This window comes from Pseudorasbora parva, chromosome 22, assembly GCF_024679245.1.
Source record: "Pseudorasbora parva isolate DD20220531a chromosome 22, ASM2467924v1, whole genome shotgun sequence".
NCBI lineage: Eukaryota > Metazoa > Chordata > Actinopteri > Cypriniformes > Gobionidae > Pseudorasbora > Pseudorasbora parva.
The window spans coordinates 453,623-472,131 of record NC_090193.1 but is presented as its reverse complement, the minus strand read 5'-3'; the positions used below and the strand labels follow the sequence as shown (position 1 = coordinate 472,131).

Here is an 18,509-nt window from a genome sequence, read left to right as displayed (position 1 = left end):
GTACAATAATGTTTTTTATTTCATATTTTGTATTTTAGGGGATTACTATATTACATTTATGCAGCAGTTATAATCCATTTATTCAGTTTATTGCTGAAGTGAAGAAAAGTTTGAAAAAGTAAATTTGAAAAGTTACAGAATTTAACATTTATTGTTATGAAATGCAGAAAATACTATTTAAAAATTGTATATGAAATATATATTTTCCAAAACACGCCTTACCCTACAGTCAAAGCCATGACTCTAATCAGGTTGTGTTCCAGATGTGAGGTTGATCTCTTAATAAATGAGCTGTCAGTGAGAGTGTGTTTGGGCGCAGTACTGAACGCTTCCACTAAAGGAGATTCATCTCCAATGACTGTGAACTGTGATGGTTTTTCAGGACCTTTTAATATTTTTAAATCATGTCTAGTATTTTTTTATTTTATTTTTTTACACAGCAAGTGTTACTACACGTTTTGTACTATTCTGATGATGTAAACAATCTACAAACAAACAAACAAAAATAAACATGTTAAGTTACAGAAGGGTTACCAGAGGGTTAATGCCATAGTTAATTTCCAGTGCTTGATCTGTGCTTTAGTGACCGAATCGCACGATGGCCGACGTCTGAGCCATCTGTGACTGAGCTCTGTGTATTTCATCTTTCAGCTTCCACTCGCGTGTGTTTGAGAAGATGTTCTCTCTGAACGGTGAGGATGTGTCCATGCAGCGCTACCTCATGGCCTTCCCGCTCGTCTGCTCTCACTTCAGCCAGAGTCTGCATCCGCTGTGCCCAGAAGAGGTCAGTAATGGCCCACTCAGAAAGAGGACTTCACTAATTATGGGATTTGATGAATTTTCTTCATTGCCATCATTACGAATGCATTGCTTTAAAGGATGAGTTTGCATCAAAATTACAATTTCCTGATAGTTTCCTCGCCCCCATCTCATCCCAGATGTTCATGTCTGTCTTTCTTCAGTGTAAAATAAATGAATTTTTTTGAGGAAAACATTCCAGGATTTTTCTTCTCATAATGGACTTCAATGGGAACCAACGGTTGAAGGTCCAAATTAATGCAGTTTCAAAAGAAGGGCTTCAGAGGCTCTGATGATCCCAGAGGAATAGAGTCTGATCCAAGAGGAATAGGGTCTGATCCCAGAGTTATAGATTCTGATCCAAGAGGAATAGAGTCTGATCCAAGAGGAATAAGGTCTGATCCCAGAGGAATAGAGTCTGATCCCAGAAGAATAGAGTCTGATCCAAGAGGAATAGGGTCTGATCCCAGAGGAATAGAGTCTGATCCCAGATGAATAGAGTCTGATCCAAGAGGAACAGGGTCTGATCCCAGAGGAATAGAGTCTGATCCCAGATGAATAGAGTCTGATCCAAGAGGAACAGGGTCTGATCCCAGAGGAATAGAGTCTGATCCCAGAGGAATAGAGTCTGATCCCAGATGAATAGAGTCTGATCCAAGAGGAACAGGGTCTGATCCCAGAGGAATAGAGTCTGATCCCAGATGAATAGAGTCTGATCCAAGAGGAACAGGGTCTGATCCCAGAGGAATAGAGTCTGATCCCAGATGAATAGAGTCTGATCCAAGAGGAATAGGGTCTGATCCCAGAGGAATAGAGTCTGATCCCAGATGAATAGAGTCTGATCCAAGAGGAACAGGGTCTGATCCCAGAGGAATAAAGTCTGATCCCAGAGAAATAGAGTCTGATCCAAGAGGAACAGGGCCTGATCCCAGAGGAATAGGGTCTGATACAAGAGGAATAGAGTCTGATCCCAGAGGAATAGAGTCTGATCCAAGAGGAACAGGGTCTGATCCCAGAGGAATAAAGTCTGATCCCAGAGGAATAGAGTTTGATCCAAGAGGAACAGGGTCTGATCCCAGAGGAATAAAGTCTGATCCCAGAGGTATAGGGTCTGATCCAAGAGGAATAGAGTCTGATCCAAGAGGAACAGGGTCTGATCCCAGAGGAATAGGGTCTGATCCCAGAGGAATAGAGTCTGATCCCAGAGGAATAGGGTCTGATCCCAGAGGAAAATAGTCTGATCCCAGAGGAATAGGGTCTGATCCCAGGGGACTAGAGTCTGATCTCATAGGAATAGGGTCTGATCCCAGAGGAATAGGGTCTGATCCCAGAGGACTAGTGTCTCATCCAGAGGAATAGGGTATGATCCCAGAGGACTAGTGTCTCATCCAGAGGAATAGGGTCTGATCCCAGAGGAATAGAGTCTGATCCAAGAGCAATAGAGTCTGATCCAAGAGGAATAGAGTCTGATCCAAGAGGAATAGAGTCTGATCTAAGAGGAATAGAGTCTGATCCCAGAGGAATAGAGTCTGATCCAAGAGGAATAGAGTCTGATCCCAGAGGAATAGGGTCTGATCCCAGAGGAATAGAGTCTGATCCCAGAGGAATATGGTCTGATCCCAGAGGACTAGAGTCTGATCTCATAGGAATAGGGTCTGATCCCAGAGGAATAGGGTCTGATCCCAGAGGACTAGTGTCTCATCCAGAGGAATAGGGTCTGATCCCAGAGGACTAGTGTCTCATCCAGAGGAATAGGGTCTGATCCAAGAGGAATAGAGTCTGATCCCAGAGCAATAGAGTCTGATTCCAGAGGAATAGAGTCTGATCCCAGAGGAATAGAGTCCGATCCCAGAGGAATAGAGTCTGATCCAAGAGGAATAAAGTCTGATCCAAGAGGAATAGAGTCTGATCCCAGAGGAATAGGGTCTGATCCAAGAGGAATAGGGTCTGATCTCATAGGAATAGAGTCTGATCCCAGAGGAATAGGGTCTGATCCCAGAGGAATAGAGTCTGATCCAAGAGGAATAGGGTCTGATCCCAGAGGAATAGAGTCTGATCCCAGAGGAATATGGTCTGATCTCATAGGAATAGGGTCTGATCCCATAGGAATAGGGTCTGATCCCAGAGGAATAGCTTATGATCCCAGAGGAATAGGGTCTGATCCCAGAGGAATAGGGTTTGATCCCAGAGGAATAGGGTTTGATCCCAGAGGACTAGTGTCTCATCCAGAGGAATAGGGTCTGATCCCAGAGGAATAGGGTCTGATACCAGAGGACTAGGGTCTGATCCCAGAGGACTAGGGTCTGATTCCAGAGGAATAGGGTCTGATCCCAGAGGAATAGGGTTTGATCCCAGAGGAATAGGATCTTATCCCAGAGGAATAGGGTCTGAGCCAGACAAACCATCTGACAGTTTCTAAACAAATATTAAAATGTTTATAGTTTTAAACCTCAAATGCTCATCTTGGACTGCTCTGCGAGGCACCACGGATTGCGTAAAAGTCACTAATACTCACATTCTTTAGCAAAAAAGGTAAACAACGATGTCGGATGATTTTAAAGTTGGAGATGGAGTGGTTTTGGTAAATGGCATTTGTATTAGTCTTCGCAAATTCGTTTGGAGCGGTCCTTCTGCCTGTCTAGTGGGACCTTTCTGACGGGATGACGCAATGCATAGTATGTCTCAGATCAACGCAAGATGAGCATTTCAGGTTAAAAGTGCATAAATGTTTATTTGTGTTGTAAATGTCAGATAGTTTGTCTGGATCAGACTCCTTTCTCTGAAACTGCATTGATTTGGACCTTCAACCATTGGTTTCCATTGAAGTCCATTATGTGGAGAAAAATCCTGGAATGTTTTCCTCAAAAAAACATAATTATTTTCCACTGAAGAAAGAAAGAGAACCAACACATCATAACATTCCTCATTATAATAATTAATGCACAGAATAAAGGGGCGGGGCCTTTCCCAAACACCAGTCACAACACACCGCTCCAGCTGACCAATTAGAGCACAGTGTGCTTTCAGGAGGAGGGGCAACAATGGGGAATATAAGAAATAATCAACATTACCTGCTCTAGTAGTGCCAGAAAACACATCAAGCATTTGCATAATAGGCAGGAAACCTATTAAGGAAACGTAATAGATATGATACTAAATGATGTTCTGCCATATTTGTTTTGTTCTATATATGTGTGTATGTGGGTTAGATGGAAGAAATGGAGAAGCAAAGCTTGAAGCTGTGTGTGATGTTCCTGGAGGAGATTGCCCGTCAGACCTGTACGGTTGTGTTGGAGATCTGTGCCGAACAGTGTAACCTAAATGAGAAGGTACAGTTATTTAAGGACTCTGGAGGTCGGCTGAAGAATATATTGTTAATTTATACAGTGTACGTATATGTTGTGCTGTGTTTCAGTTATTGCCCAAACACAGCGCTGAGACCATCAGCACAGCGCGCAATAAAAAACTGAAGAAATCGATGCCAAAGAAAGGAGATGTGCCTAAAGAGAAACCAGGGACAGAAAGCCTCAGGAAGGACAGAGCCTTCGTCACGAAGTGTGTATCGTCTCACAGATTGAGTTTCGGAAGGGGTTCACTGTAGATCTGACAGCTCTCTCTTCTCTTGTAGTCTGGATAAGATGCACCAGGCGCTGACAGAACTGTGCACTTCCTACAGCGTCTGCGCTGATTTCACAGTCTTCAAACACATCGTCGTTCCTTCTGAGTTCTTGCTCACACATCTGGAGATGAGGCTCAACAAGTATGGCTCACTCGGTTCACTATCACACTATCAGATCACAGGACGAGTTTGAGGAACAGCCTCTCAAAAGTGCTTCTGTATTTTATAGAAAATATAATTTTAATGTTAAAATAATTTATGTTGTTCTGGCAAGGTTCTCTCAAAGTTGTGAACAAATGTTCTTCCAGTAGCATTAATGCAACATTTATTCAAAGTTGTCTTTATACATTTTCTCAAAGTTAGCAGAAAAACATAATTTATATGATACACTATTTTGCCAAAAGTGTTGTGCTGCCTCTAAACACACCTGAGCTTCCCATTGTTAATCCGTGGGGTTTAATATGGAGTCGGCCCACCCTCTCTAACAGCTCCAGCTCTTCTGGGAAGGCTTTCCTCAAGGTTTAGGAGTGTGTTTATGGGGATTTTTGCCCATTCTTCTAGAAGCTCATTTGTGAGGTCAGGCACTGATGTTGGACGAGAAGGCCTGGCTCTCAGTCTCTGCTCTAATTCATCCCAAAGCTGTTCTATCGGGTTGAGCTCAGGACTCTCAATTGGAACTAAGAGGCCAACCCCTGAAAAACAACCCTACCCCATAACCCCCCCTCCACCAAGGTTTACACTTAACACAATGCAGTCAGGCAAGTCCCGTTCTCCTGGCGACCGCCAAACCCAGACTCGTCCATGGGATTGTCAGACTGAAGCGTGATTGGTCGCTCAGAGAACACGTCTCACTGCTCTAGAGTCCAGTGGCGGCTGCTTTACTCCACTGCATCCCACGCTTTGCATTGCTCTTGGTGATGTAAGGCTTGGATGAGCTGCTCGGCCATAGAAACCCATTCCATGAAGCTCTCTCCGCTGTTCTTGAGCTCATCTGAAGGCCACAGAAGTCTGGAGGTCTGGAGCTGTTGACTCTGCAGAAAGTTGGAGACTTCTGCGCACTGTGACCCTCAGCATGCGCTGACCCCGCTCTGGGATTTAACACTTCGTGGCTGAGTTGCTGTTGTTCCCAATGGCTTCCGCTTTGTTATAATCCCACTAACAGTTGAGCGTGGAATATTTAGTAGTGAGGAAATGTCAGGAATGGCCTTATTGCACAGGTGGCGACCTATCACTGCCCCACGCTTGAGTTCACTGAGCTCCTGAGAGCGACCCATTCTTTCACTAATGTGTGCAGTAGCGTCTGCAGGCCGAGAGCTGGAGTTATACACCTGTGGCCATGAAGGGATTGAACACCTGAACTCTGGATCTGGAGGGGCGGCACTATACTTCTGGCAACATAGTACACTGTATTATTGTTATAGTAGTAGTATATTGTTTATACCACATTTATTTTTTGAAACAATTTAGTACAATGTTCTTCTAACATTATTTAAACATTCAAAAGTTACTTTCCCATAATGTTTGAGGAATGATAAAAATAAATGTCCCCTTAACTTTTAGATAACCAAGAAAAAGAAAAAAACATTTTAAAAACATTGATGGTTTGATTGTTCAAATAACATTCAGAAATAACATTTATATACCATTCCTAATCTGGACTTTTGCCTGTATTTAACCTGGCTTCCAAAATACTGAGAACAACAAAACAGACACAAGGGTCCAAAAACATGAATCAATACAAACTTAGCTTGCTGCTGACAATGGGTAGCATAAGCTCAAGACTGAACAATAAGGCATGGCACAAAGCCACTTTGCCCACAAATAGTGCAAAACACAGGCTGCGTCTCAATCAGCTCCCTAGTTCAGTAGTCAGGGCACTGATCAGGGAGTCAGCCCACTGAGGTATGTCCTGATCAGTGCCCTGTCTTCTGAACCAGCTGATTGAGACGCACACACAGGTGTCACACTTCAGGCATAATGAGTGGCAGTGTTCAGCAGGAGCCTGATGAGAGGCGCCACCTGCCGACCAGGAGGAAAATAGCAGTCCAGTGATGAGGTCTCACATACTGTATAAAGTCACAATTCTGAGATAAAAACTCGCAATTGTGTGATATAAACTCACTCACGATTGTGAAGAAAGACTTTATTTCTGAGATAAAAAGACGCAATTACTCTTTTTATTTTTGGTTTGCAGGGTGATCGTGCAGATGGCCGGCTATAACCAGAGCACTCATGAGATCGCGCGGCCCACTGACCTGCTGGCTGGGATTCAGGCGTATGTCTGGAGTCTGCAGAGCCTCAGCTGCTTCATCAGCCTGGATGTGGCTCGGCTGGTGAAGAGTGTCCTGCTGCAGCAAACCCAGCCTCTGGACTCCTACGGATCACAGACCATCACAACACTGTACACAAACTGGTGAGACTCGTGCCGTTTGTTTGAGCAGCGCCCTCATCTGGACAGGTGGAGATTAGTCTGAAGCATATTCATTTCACTTTTGGGGCCCTATCACACACCCAAAGCAACCAGATGCCAGACGTGTGTTCTGCTCATCACATGTACACATCCAGCTTCTCTGTGTTTAAATATCACATGCACTGGCAAATCTATTTGAGCTATTTAGGCTAAAGACAACAGCCAGTCGAGGAGCTATTTAGGCTAAAGACAACAGCCAGTCGAGGAGCTATTTAGGCTAAAGACTACAGCCAGTAGAGGAGCTATTTAGGCTAAAGACTACAGTCAGTAGAGGAGCTATTTAGGCTAAAGACTACAGCCAGTAGAGGAGCTATTTAGACTAAAGACTACAGTCAGTAGAGGAGCTATTTAGACTAAAGACTACAGCCAGTAGAGGGGCTATTTAGACTAAAGACTACAGCCAGTAGAGGAGCTATTTAGACTAAAGACTACAGTTAGTAGAGGAGCTATTTAGACTAAAGACTACAGTCAGTAGAGGAGCTATTTAGACTAAAGACTACAGTCAGTAGAGGAGCTATTTAGACTAAAGACTACAGTCAGTAGAGGAGCTATTTAGACTAAAGACTACAGTCAGTAGAGGAGCTATTTAGACTAAAGACTACAGCCAGTAGAGGAGCTATTTAGACTAAAGACTACAGTCAGTAGAGGAGCTATTTAGACTAAAGACTACAGTCAGTAGAGGAGCTATTTAGACTAAAGACTACAGTCAGTAGAGGAGCTATTTAGACTAAAGACTACAGCCAGTAGAGGAGCTATTTAGACTAAAGACTACAGTCAGTAGAGGAGCTATTTAGACTAAAGACTACAGTCAGTAGAGGAGCTATTTAGACTAAAGACTACAGTTAGTAGAGGAGCTATTTAGACTAAAGACTACAGCCAGTAGAGGAGCTATTTAGGCTAAAGACTACAGTCAGTAGAGGAGCTATTTAGGCTAAAGACTACAGTCAGTAGAGGAGCTATTTAGGCTAAAGACTACAGCCAGTAGAGGAGCTATTTAGGCTAAAGACTACAGTCAGTAGAGGAGCTATTTAGGCTAAAGACTACAGTCAGTAGAGGAGCTATTTAGACTAAAGACTACAGCCAGTAGAGGAGCTATTTAGGCTAAAGACTACAGTCAGTAGAGGAGCTATTTAGACTAAAGACTACAGTTAGTAGAGGAGCTATTTAGACTAAAGACTACAGTCAGTAAAGGAGCTATTTAGACTAAAGACTACAGTCAGTAGAGGAGCTATTTAGACTAAAGACTACAGTCAGTAGAGGAGCTATTTAGACTAAAGACTACAGTCAGTAGAGGAGCTATTTAGACTAAAGACTACAGTTAGTAGAGGAGCTATTTAGACTAAAGACTACAGTCAGTAGAGGAGCTATTTAGACTAAAGACTACAGTCAGTAGAGGAGCTATTTAGACTAAAGACTACAGTCAGTAGAGGAGCTATTTAGACTAAAGACTACAGCCAGTAGAGGAGCTATTTAGACTAAAGACTACAGCCAGTAGAGGAGCTATTTAGACTAAAGACTACAGTCAGTAGAGGAGCTATTTAGACTAAAGACTACAGCCAGTAGAGGAGCTATTTAGACTAAAGACTACAGTTAGTAGAGGAGCTATTTAGACTAAAGACTACAGTCAGTAGAGGAGCTATTTAGACTAAAGACTACAGTCAGTAGAGGAGCTATTTAGACTAAAGACTACAGTCAGTAGAGGAGCTATTTAGACTAAAGACTACAGCCAGTAGAGGAGCTATTTAGACTAAAGACTACAGCCAGTAGAGGAGCTATTTAGGCTAAAGACTACAGTCAGTAGAGGAGCTATTTAGACTAAAGACTACAGTCAGTAGAGGAGCTATTTAGCCTAAAGACTACAGTCAGTAGAGGAGCTATTTAGACTAAAGACTACAGTCAGTAGAGGAGCTATTTAGACTAAAGACTACAGTCAGTAGAGGAGCTATTTAGCCTAAAGACTACAGTCAGTAGAGGAGCTATTTAGACTAAAGACTACAGTCAGTAGAGGAGCTATTTAAACTAAAGACTACAGTCAGTAGAGGAGCTATTTAGACTAAAGACTACAGTCAGTAGAGGAGCTATTTAGCCTAAAGACTACAGTCAGTAGAGGAGCTATTTAGACTAAAGACTACAGTCAGTAGAGGAGCTATTTAGACTAAAGACTACAGTCAGTAGAGGAGCTATTTAGACTAAAGACTACAGTCAGTAGAGGAGCTATTTAGACTAAAGACTACAGCCAGTAGAGGAGCTATTTAGACTAAAGACTACAGCCAGTAGAGGAGCTATTTAGACTAAAGACTACAGTCAGTAGAGGGGCTATTTAGACTAAAGACTACAGCCAGTAGAGGAGCTATTTAGACTAAAGACTACAGCCGGTAGAGGAGCTATTTAGACTAAAGACTACAGTCAGTAGAGGAGCTATTTAGACTAAAGACTACAGTCAGTAGAGGAGCTATTTAGACTAAAGACTACAGTCAGTAGAGGAGCTATTTAGACTAAAGACTACAGTCAGTAGAGGAGCTATTTAGACTAAAGACTACAGTCAGTAGAGGAGCTATTTAGACTAAAGACTACAGCCAGTAGAGGAGCTATTTAGACTAAAGACTACAGCCAGTAGAGGAGCTATTTAGACTAAAGACTACAGTCAGTAGAGGAGCTATTTAGACTAAAGACTACAGTCAGTAGAGGAGCTATTTAGACTAAAGACTACAGTCAGTAGAGGAGCTATTTAGACTAAAGACTACAGCCAGTAGAGGAGCTATTTAGGCTAAAGACTACAGTCAGTAGAGGAGCTATTTAGACTAAAGACTACAGCCAGTAGAGGAGCTATTTAGACTAAAGACTACAGCCAGTAGAGGAGCTATTTAGACTAAAGACTACAGTCAGTAGAGGAGCTATTTAGACTAAAGACTACAGTCAGTAGAGGAGCTATTTAGACTAAAGACTACAGTCAGTAGAGGAGCTATTTAGACTAAAGACTACAGTCAGTAGAGGAGCTATTTAGACTAAAGACTACAGTCAGTAGAGGAGCTATTTAGACTAAAGACTACAGTCAGTAGAGGAGCTATTTAGACTAAAGACTACAGCCAGTAGAGGAGCTATTTAGGCTAAAGACTACAGTCAGTAGAGGAGCTATTTAGACTAAAGACTACAGCCAGTAGAGGAGCTATTTAGACTAAAGACTACAACCAGTAGAGGAGCTATTTAGACTAAAGACTACAGCCAGTAGAGGAGCTATTTAGACTAAAGACTACAGTCAGTAGAGGAGCTATTTAGACTAAAGACTACAGCTATTTCTGCATGTTTTCATCAGGGATCATTCATGTAAATGGAGTGGTGCAGATTAAAGTCAGTGGTTTAACTTCTCAGATTAATTCCTATGAAAGTTAAGCTTCCAAAGCCGCGCCACGCTTACCTCAGCTCTTGTGATGAATATAATCTTTTGTGGCTTTGAAGTGGCATCGTAGGGCACCAAAGCAATGCATTCTGGGAGTTGGTGTCTTTTATCCACATGAGCCAAAAATATACTTTCTGTCTTTTCACGATCTAGAAGGAACCAAATTCAAAAATAATTTCACATTTCTACAACATTAGTGACCCAGTTAAAATACAAAGCTTAATGCTAAATCACTGAAGTAACCCTTTAATGTCTGGTTTCTGGTTTAAACGGTTTCTGATCTCTGTGTGCCTGTGGTCAGGTATCTGGAGGGTCTCCTGCGTCAGGCCAGCAGCGCTCTTATAGTCCACTGTCCCACCACACAGTGCTTCATCAACCAGAACACTGAGAACGAGCAGAGCTTCAATGCAGAGGAATACTCAGACATCTGTGGTAAGAGCACATTTCACACCATATCCAGGCTACATGTTTTATTTTCAATAGCCACTGTATCTGTATTCTGCTTCAGCTTCATTTTCATACATGCATTCTTAACGGGGCCTGGGAATCCAGTTAAAGAGTTTATATTATGTTCCTCAAGGTTAGTTTATAACAGGTTTTGTGAGGTTTTATGCACTTAAAATGTTTTAATCATTTTTGTCTTCATTTGCCAACACTCAAGGGGCATTACCTTGCATAACCGAAAGTAAACGCCCGCTGCTGTGATTGGCTAACACATCCACTCCCTCATTTACAGCATGTTGTGTGTGTTTATACTTGAGATTATAACAATAATATTCAACTTGCATAGTAAAAATATTTTACTCAAGGACATATTTCTGCTCTGGGTCTGATTTTATACAATGATAGTGTATGTGTCTGAAATAGTGTTAAACACTGGTTTGATGTTTATCACACACACACACGCACGCACGCGTGTACACACACACACACACACACACACACACACACACACACACACACACACACACACACACACACACACACACACACTTACACACACACACACACACACACACACACACACACACACACACACGCACACGTGCACACATACACACACACACACACACACACACACACACACACACACACACACACACACACACACACACACGTGCACACACACACACACACACACACACACACACACACACACACACACACACACACACACACACACACACACACACACACACACACACACACACACTGGGACTGTGGTTTTATTCTGTCTCTCTGCAGGTTTGCGAGCGTTGGCTGAACTGATTGGCCCTTATGGAATGAAGTTTTTAAATGAGAACCTCATGTGGCACATCATCTCCCAAGTTGGAGAACTGAAGGTATACCATCTTTTAAAAGAAATGATTTCCAAAATAACGTTAAAGCACAAACATGGCTAATCTACAGTCATACAGTGCATACATGGTTGAAATAAAGTATGTTTTGATTTTCAGAAACTAGTAAGTGACAACATGGATGTCCTGGTGCAAATGAGAGCTAACTATGAGAAACCTGAGGCGATGATTGAGCTCCAGAAGAAGCTGACAGGTTCATCACGCTTCAGTACTCACTAACACACACTCTACAGTCGTCAAAAACATCCCAATAGCTACTATAGCGCCGCCTTTAGCTGATAGACAGGGCGAAGTCGGTTCACCGGAAGATCCAGTTATGATATCTTGATTAAAAAGAATGTAGAACATTTCTTTAAAAGAGGCATGCATGAATCATTATGATCACTTGGAAAACAGAAGTGGGGAATTTTTATTTCATGCCGATAGTTAAACTAAACAAACAGGAATAGAGCAAAATGCTATCAACTTCCCCAAGCACAAACGTTCTGGTAAATCGTCTCCTACTGTGATGAGAAGCTGATTTATTCATCCATTATTCCCCCAGGCTGTGAGAATGTGTTGAAGAGAGTGACCATTATTGGTGTGATTCTGTCATTTCGCTCTATGGTCCAAGACGCTCTCGCGGAGGTCAGTAGCTCTGCTCATGCTCATTTAACACATTAAACACTCACATTTTAGTGTTTCCTACATTCATATACACAGATCAGGCATAAAGTGAATAACAAAGATCTCCATCTCCTGTTAGTGGGTGGGATATATTAGGCAGCAAGTGAACATTTAGTCCTCAGAGTTGATGTGTGTGAAGCAGGAGAAATGGGCAAGCGTAAGGATTTGAGCGAGTTTGGCCAGATTGTGACGGCTAGACGACTGGGTCAGAGCATCTCCAAAACTGCAGCTCTTGTGGGCTGTTCCCGGTCTGCAGTGGTCAGTATCTATCAAAAGTGCTCCAAGGAAGGACCAGTGGAGAACCGGCCACAGGGTCATGGGCGGCCAAGGCTCATTGATGACCGTGGGGAGCGAAGGCTGGCCCGTGGGGTCCGATCAAACAGACGAGGTACTGGAGCTCAAACTGTTGTTACTTTGACACGCTCCACCTACCAACTCGGCCTCCCAAATCCCCAGATCTCAATCCAATCGAGCATCTGTGGGATGTGCCGAACAAACAAGTCCGATCCATGGAGACCCCACCTTGCCTTACCTTACCTTACCTCGCATCTTGGTGCCAGATACCACAGCACACCTTCTAGTGGAGTCCATCAGAAACGGGTCAGGGGACCAACACAATATTATGGTCATAATTTTATGCCTGATCAGTGTACAACTCTTCAGTCTTACACCTCTGTGTTTTTGCAGATCTTAAGCGCTATTCATAATAATAAATGCATGATATGCTGTAGAGTAGTGTGCGCAGAAATGATTATTTCCGTCTGTAGATCATGGACAGACACTGTCCGTTCCTAATGAGACCCATCAGATGCCTGAAGGACTTCCAGCCGGACCTCGACATCAAGGTACCGAATCCAGCTTCTGTAGCTCGAGTCTGTCTCCTGCAGATCTGCTTCAAGGGTTAGTTCAGCCAAAAATGAAATGTCTGTCATTAACTCCTCTCCCTAATGTTGCTCCACACCCGTAAGACCTCCGTTCATCTTCACACACAGTTTAAGATATTTTATATTTAGTTCGAGAGCGTATGCAAGTGTATGCACACTATACTGTCCATGTCCAGAAAGGGAATAAAAAAATTCATTAATGATTCGGATCGCCAAAGTCACGTGATTTCAGCAGTTTGACACGCGATCCGAACCATGAATCAATTCGCTGATTCATAACCGTTTGAATCTTTATTTGAGGATTGAACACAAACGCGGAAGAGAAGCCAATGCTGAATAAAGTCGTAGTTTTTGTTATTTTTGGACCCAAATGTATTTTGGATGCTTCAAGAGACTCTAATTAACCCACTGATGTCTCATATGGACTACTGTGATGATGTTTTTATTCCCTTTCTGGACATGGACAGTATAGTGTGCATACACTTGCATACACTCTCGGACTAAGGGGTGTGGAACGACATTAGGTAGAGGGGTTAATGATAGAAGTTTCATTGTTGGGTGAACTAACCCTTAAAATCAGGGCTCTCGAACTCAGTTTACATGGGGCTGTGAGTTTGAGAGCCCTGTCTTACCTCTCCTCTGGTTGTGTGTAGATGACTCTCGGTGTGTATGAAGTGGCTTCCGCAGCTGGTTTGCCCTGTGAGATCGACCCCGCGCTGGTCTCCGCAATAGCAAACATGCAGACAGGTGAAGTCCTGAGAAAAGAGCTTATCTCTCTGGAAGAATATCTCAAGCTCTTCTAACCTGCCTCTTATTCTCCAGACAACCTGTCAATAGAGGAGGAGTTTAAGATCAGCTGCCTTCTTCTGGTATACATCGCCGTGTCTCTGCCCAGCCTATGCCTGGATCCAAACTCATCCTTCAGGAGAGAACACGGAGGTCAGTTCTGAGTCAGGAAGAAAAAACTCTATGCATGATGAACCTATATAGAAGAAAACACTTTTATTAACTTTTCCCCCGCCATTAACGAATGTATGTTAGGTGGCTCTGTTACTCATGAAAGAAGACAGAATCTCCTGATAAAAACACAGGAGAAGAAGAAGCAGAAACAAGCGACTGAAGCACATGGAAAATAACATGATCATGAACATTACACAGCATATAAATCTAAACTGCCTAACGTTTACTTTTTAAGTAAAATGACATCATATATTGTTTCTTGTTTTGTTGAGCATATTATCTAAATGAAGAGAGTTTTTGCTTAAACAGGCAAAATGATCTGCCAATGGGCTAAATAATCTTATTTCTGTTTGGGAGATAGTTAGACTGGAAACGAGACAATATGAGCATGTTTTGCAGTGCATCGCCTCAGGACTGAAGCTTTGGGGTGTTGATCGACGGACTCCATCTGAGTTTGATCATCGCTCTCAATCTGGTCCACACGAAGTCTTTGACTTAATGTTCATGATCGTGTTATTTTACATGTGCCTCAGCAATGCTTCAATCTCTCGTTCCTGCTTCTTCTTCGCCTGTGTTTTTATCAGGAGATTCTGTACTATTTCAGTAGATATGTAACAGCGCCACCTACCGTATAACAGGGAGAACACAGGCGGCAGGAAATATCTGTCAATGGTGGGGAAGAAGTTAAAAAAAACTGACGGGGGAAAGAGTTAAAGGGTTAGTTCACCCAAAAATGAAAATGATCCCATGATTTACTCCACCTCAAGTCATCCTTCTTTCAGACAAACACAATCAGAGTTATAATGAAACGTATCATGGTGACCTTTTATGATGGATAGATGCTCTTTTATGATGGATAGACGCACTTTTATGATGGATAGATGCACTTTTATGATGGATAGACGCACTTTTATGATGGATGGATGCACTTTTATGATGGATAGATGAAGTTTTTTGGGCTGCCATTATAAAGCTATTATTATTTGCCGTGTTCTTCACAGGTCACCAGAACAACATCCACTGCATGGCCTCAGCGGTTCACCATCTGGCGGCCGCCATGTTCACCGTCCAGAGGAAGAGCATCCAGACTCAGCTGCAGGAGTTCCTGAAGGTGAACCACACACACACACACACACACACACACACACACACACACACACACACACACACACACACACACACACACACACACACACACACACACACACGCACACACACACACACACCATCTGAAGCTGATCTGTGGTGTGTGTATGATCTGCAGGTGGCATCCTCCGTCTTACTGCAGCTCGGGCAGAATATGGAGCGAGTGGAGATCAAGAACAGAGACTCCGTTTATCTCATCCTGCACATGGTAACAAACCTCTGGAAGATCAGCACTGTTATGATGGACTGCTGCACTTGAACTCAGGATCTAATGTGCTTCATGATCCAGTCATCTTCTTCTGCTGTGTTTGCAGATTGTGGAGCAGTCTCCGTTCCTGAGCCAGGATATGCTGGAGATGTGTTTCCCGTACGTCCTCCTGAGGAACGCTTATAGAGAAGTGCACCGGACCTTCATCCACACCATGGGCTGAGCTCACATCCATCCACATGCTTGCCTTCCATTGAGGACCTTTAGCTGGACCCATCCCAAACAGCAACAGAGATCCGGCACGGCATACACATCCACCTGATTCAACACTATGTTGCTCTCTGGGATGAAATTAGGAGGAAATATCCACTCACCTAAAGGATTATTATGAACACACACTAATACTGTGTTTGACCCTTTCTCCTTCAGAACTGCCTTAATTCTCCGTGGCATTGATCAACAAGCTGCTGAAAGCATTCTTTAGAAATGTTGGCCCATATTGATAGGAGAGCATCTTGCAGTTGATGGAGATTTGTGGGATGCACATCCAGGGCATGAAGCTCCCGTTCCACCACATCCCATAGATGCTCTATTGGGTTGAGATCTGGGGACTGTGGCGGCCATTTTAGTTCAGTCAACTCATTGGCATGTTCAAGAAACCAGTTTGAAATGATTGGAGCTTTGTGACATGGTGCATTATCCTGCTGGAAGTAGCCATCAGAGGATGGGGACATGGTGGTCATAAAGGGATGGACATGGTCAGAAACAATGCTCAGGTAGGCCGTGGCATTTAAACGATGCCCAATTGGCACTAAGGGGCCTAAAGTGTGCCAAGAAAACATCCCCCACACCATTACACCACCACCACCAGCCTGCACAGTGGGAACAAGGCATGATGGATCCATGCTCTCATTCTGTTTACGCCAAATTCTGACTCGACCATCTGAATGTCTCAACAGAAATCGAGACTCATCAGACCAGGCAACATTTCTCCAGTCTTCAACTGTCCAATTTTGGTGAGCTCGTGCAAATTGTCGCCTCTTTTTCCTATTTGTAGTGGAGATGAGTGGTACCCGGTGGGGTCTTCTGCTGTTGTAGCCCATCCGCCTCAAGGTTGTGTGTGTTGTGGCTTCACAAATGCTTTGCTGCAGACCTCGGTTGTAACGAGTGGTTATTTCAGTCAAAGTTGCTCTTCTATCAGCTTGAATCAGTCGGCCCATTCTCCTCTGACCTCGAGCATCAACAAGGCATTTTCTCCCACAGGACTGCTGCATACTGGATGCTCTTCCCTTTTCACACCATTCTTTGTAAACCCTAGAAATGGTTGTGTGTGTAAATCCCAGTAACTGAGCAGATTGTGAAATACTCAGACCGGCCCGTCTGGCACCAACAACCATGCCACGCTCAAAACGGCTTAAATCACCTTTCTTTCCCATTCTGACATTCAGTTTGGAGTTCAGGAGATTGTCTTGAGCAGGACCACACCCCTAAATGCACTGAAGAACTGCCATGTGATTGGCTGATTAGATAACTGCATTAGTGAGAAATTGAACAGGTGTTCCTAATAATCCTTTAGGTGAGTGTATAACTATATTTAGAAAGGTGTTATGAAAATCCCACTGCATATAATAATTTAACATTGTCGTCTTGAGATCTCCTGGATATTATATATTTCCTCAGTTTTAATTGTTATATTTCTATGTAGATCATTTTCAAAAATTCACCATTATTTGCACAATCTGTTTTTGTTGTTTTGTCTCTTCTGTTGTCTCAGAATATAAGCAGAAAAACTGCAGACGCATGTAAAGCAGTTCATAATAACCTGCCAGAATCCTCTCGCCGAGGACTGTGATTGGTGCATGTGTGTGTTTAAAAGCCTTTAAATTATAACGCTTTCACAATCTAACATTGGATTTCAAATAAAAGTAAAAAGCTGTCAAATAAAAATGCAACACAAGCATTCATACACAACGTGTGTGTGTCAGTTTTCTGTCCGTCTCTTCTACTAGTGTGTTCACATGAACAGTTTAAAGGATGTGTGTAAAGTGTTACGTGTTTGTAGTTTACACAGACTGGAGAACAGCATCGTCTTCAAAAACGTACACATTCCCACGCAGAGGTGGACAAACTACACAACTTCATTACTTCAGTAAAAGTATTACTGGACAAAGAAAATTTGTAACAAGATTTTTACTTAAGTAAAAGTACAGAAGTATTTGTTTTTAAAAGTACTTAAAAAATGAAATTGACTTTTGATACTTATGTCGCCGCATTATTGTATTATAGTTGTATAAATGCACATTATGCCATCATGGTTTAAGCCAGTCAGTGACGCTCCATCTGACACACTAGCAGACGACTAACTTAAACTCATTTAAATACTTGTAGAAAAGTTACAAAGCTGCTGTCACTTTAAGGCCGAATGCACGGATCCAATACACTGATACACATCTGATATTCTCACACTTTACTCTTCACTTCCTCCCAGACCTTTAGATTTTTTAACATTTTATGAGACATTCATCAAATGTATGCCAACTAAACTAATCTTGAATGTTTTCTGAAAACTGAAACATCCTTTCTAAATATGGCCTTGAGTACACACACTGCGGCGAGGAACCGTCTTCTTCCATTTAGCTATAAACTGATCAGTGTTCAGAAAGTGTTGGGAAACTTCACGAGCCTACAGGAGTCCTGCACGGGTCCGTTTTTGGAAAGTTCAGCACCAGATCCGACCCGTGAAAATATCCTAATTAAATCCGCACCCGCCCAGACCCGTTAATATTTGGCCCGTTATGCGACACGTGCCCGCGATAAATCTCACGCTAAAATCATTCCAATTAAAATGCTTTCTTTTTTTACCTTGCACCTCTCATCACAAGCGTCATGAATGGGCTAATGAAACTTTATACTCATCAACAATTTTATATACTCCACTCACCAACTTAACTTCTACTTCATCCATTGCTACTCCTGCAACGCTCGCTCCATCTGGGCTACGAG

At 42.7% G+C, this 18,509-nt stretch overlaps 1 protein-coding gene across 1 annotated transcript in view; it reads left to right on the top strand.

Moving 5' to 3' along the window:
• nckap1l (NCK associated protein 1 like) overlaps positions 1-17,246 on the top strand; it is a 40,262-nt gene extending 23,016 nt beyond the window's left edge. Inside the window, exons 17-31 of the mRNA XM_067431245.1 lie at positions 652-784; positions 4,008-4,127; positions 4,214-4,353; positions 4,427-4,558; positions 6,612-6,830; positions 10,586-10,716; positions 11,530-11,627; positions 11,742-11,835; positions 12,187-12,269; positions 13,076-13,153; positions 13,846-13,939; positions 14,015-14,131; positions 15,154-15,263; positions 15,417-15,506; positions 15,613-17,246. Coding sequence (XP_067287346.1) covers positions 652-784; positions 4,008-4,127; positions 4,214-4,353; positions 4,427-4,558; positions 6,612-6,830; positions 10,586-10,716; positions 11,530-11,627; positions 11,742-11,835; positions 12,187-12,269; positions 13,076-13,153; positions 13,846-13,939; positions 14,015-14,131; positions 15,154-15,263; positions 15,417-15,506; positions 15,613-15,729 — 1,756 coding nt within the window. The 3' untranslated portion in view covers positions 15,730-17,246. The remainder of the gene's footprint in view (positions 1-651; positions 785-4,007; positions 4,128-4,213; positions 4,354-4,426; positions 4,559-6,611; positions 6,831-10,585; positions 10,717-11,529; positions 11,628-11,741; positions 11,836-12,186; positions 12,270-13,075; positions 13,154-13,845; positions 13,940-14,014; positions 14,132-15,153; positions 15,264-15,416; positions 15,507-15,612) is intronic.
• The last annotated feature ends 1,263 nt before the right edge of the window (positions 17,247-18,509 follow it).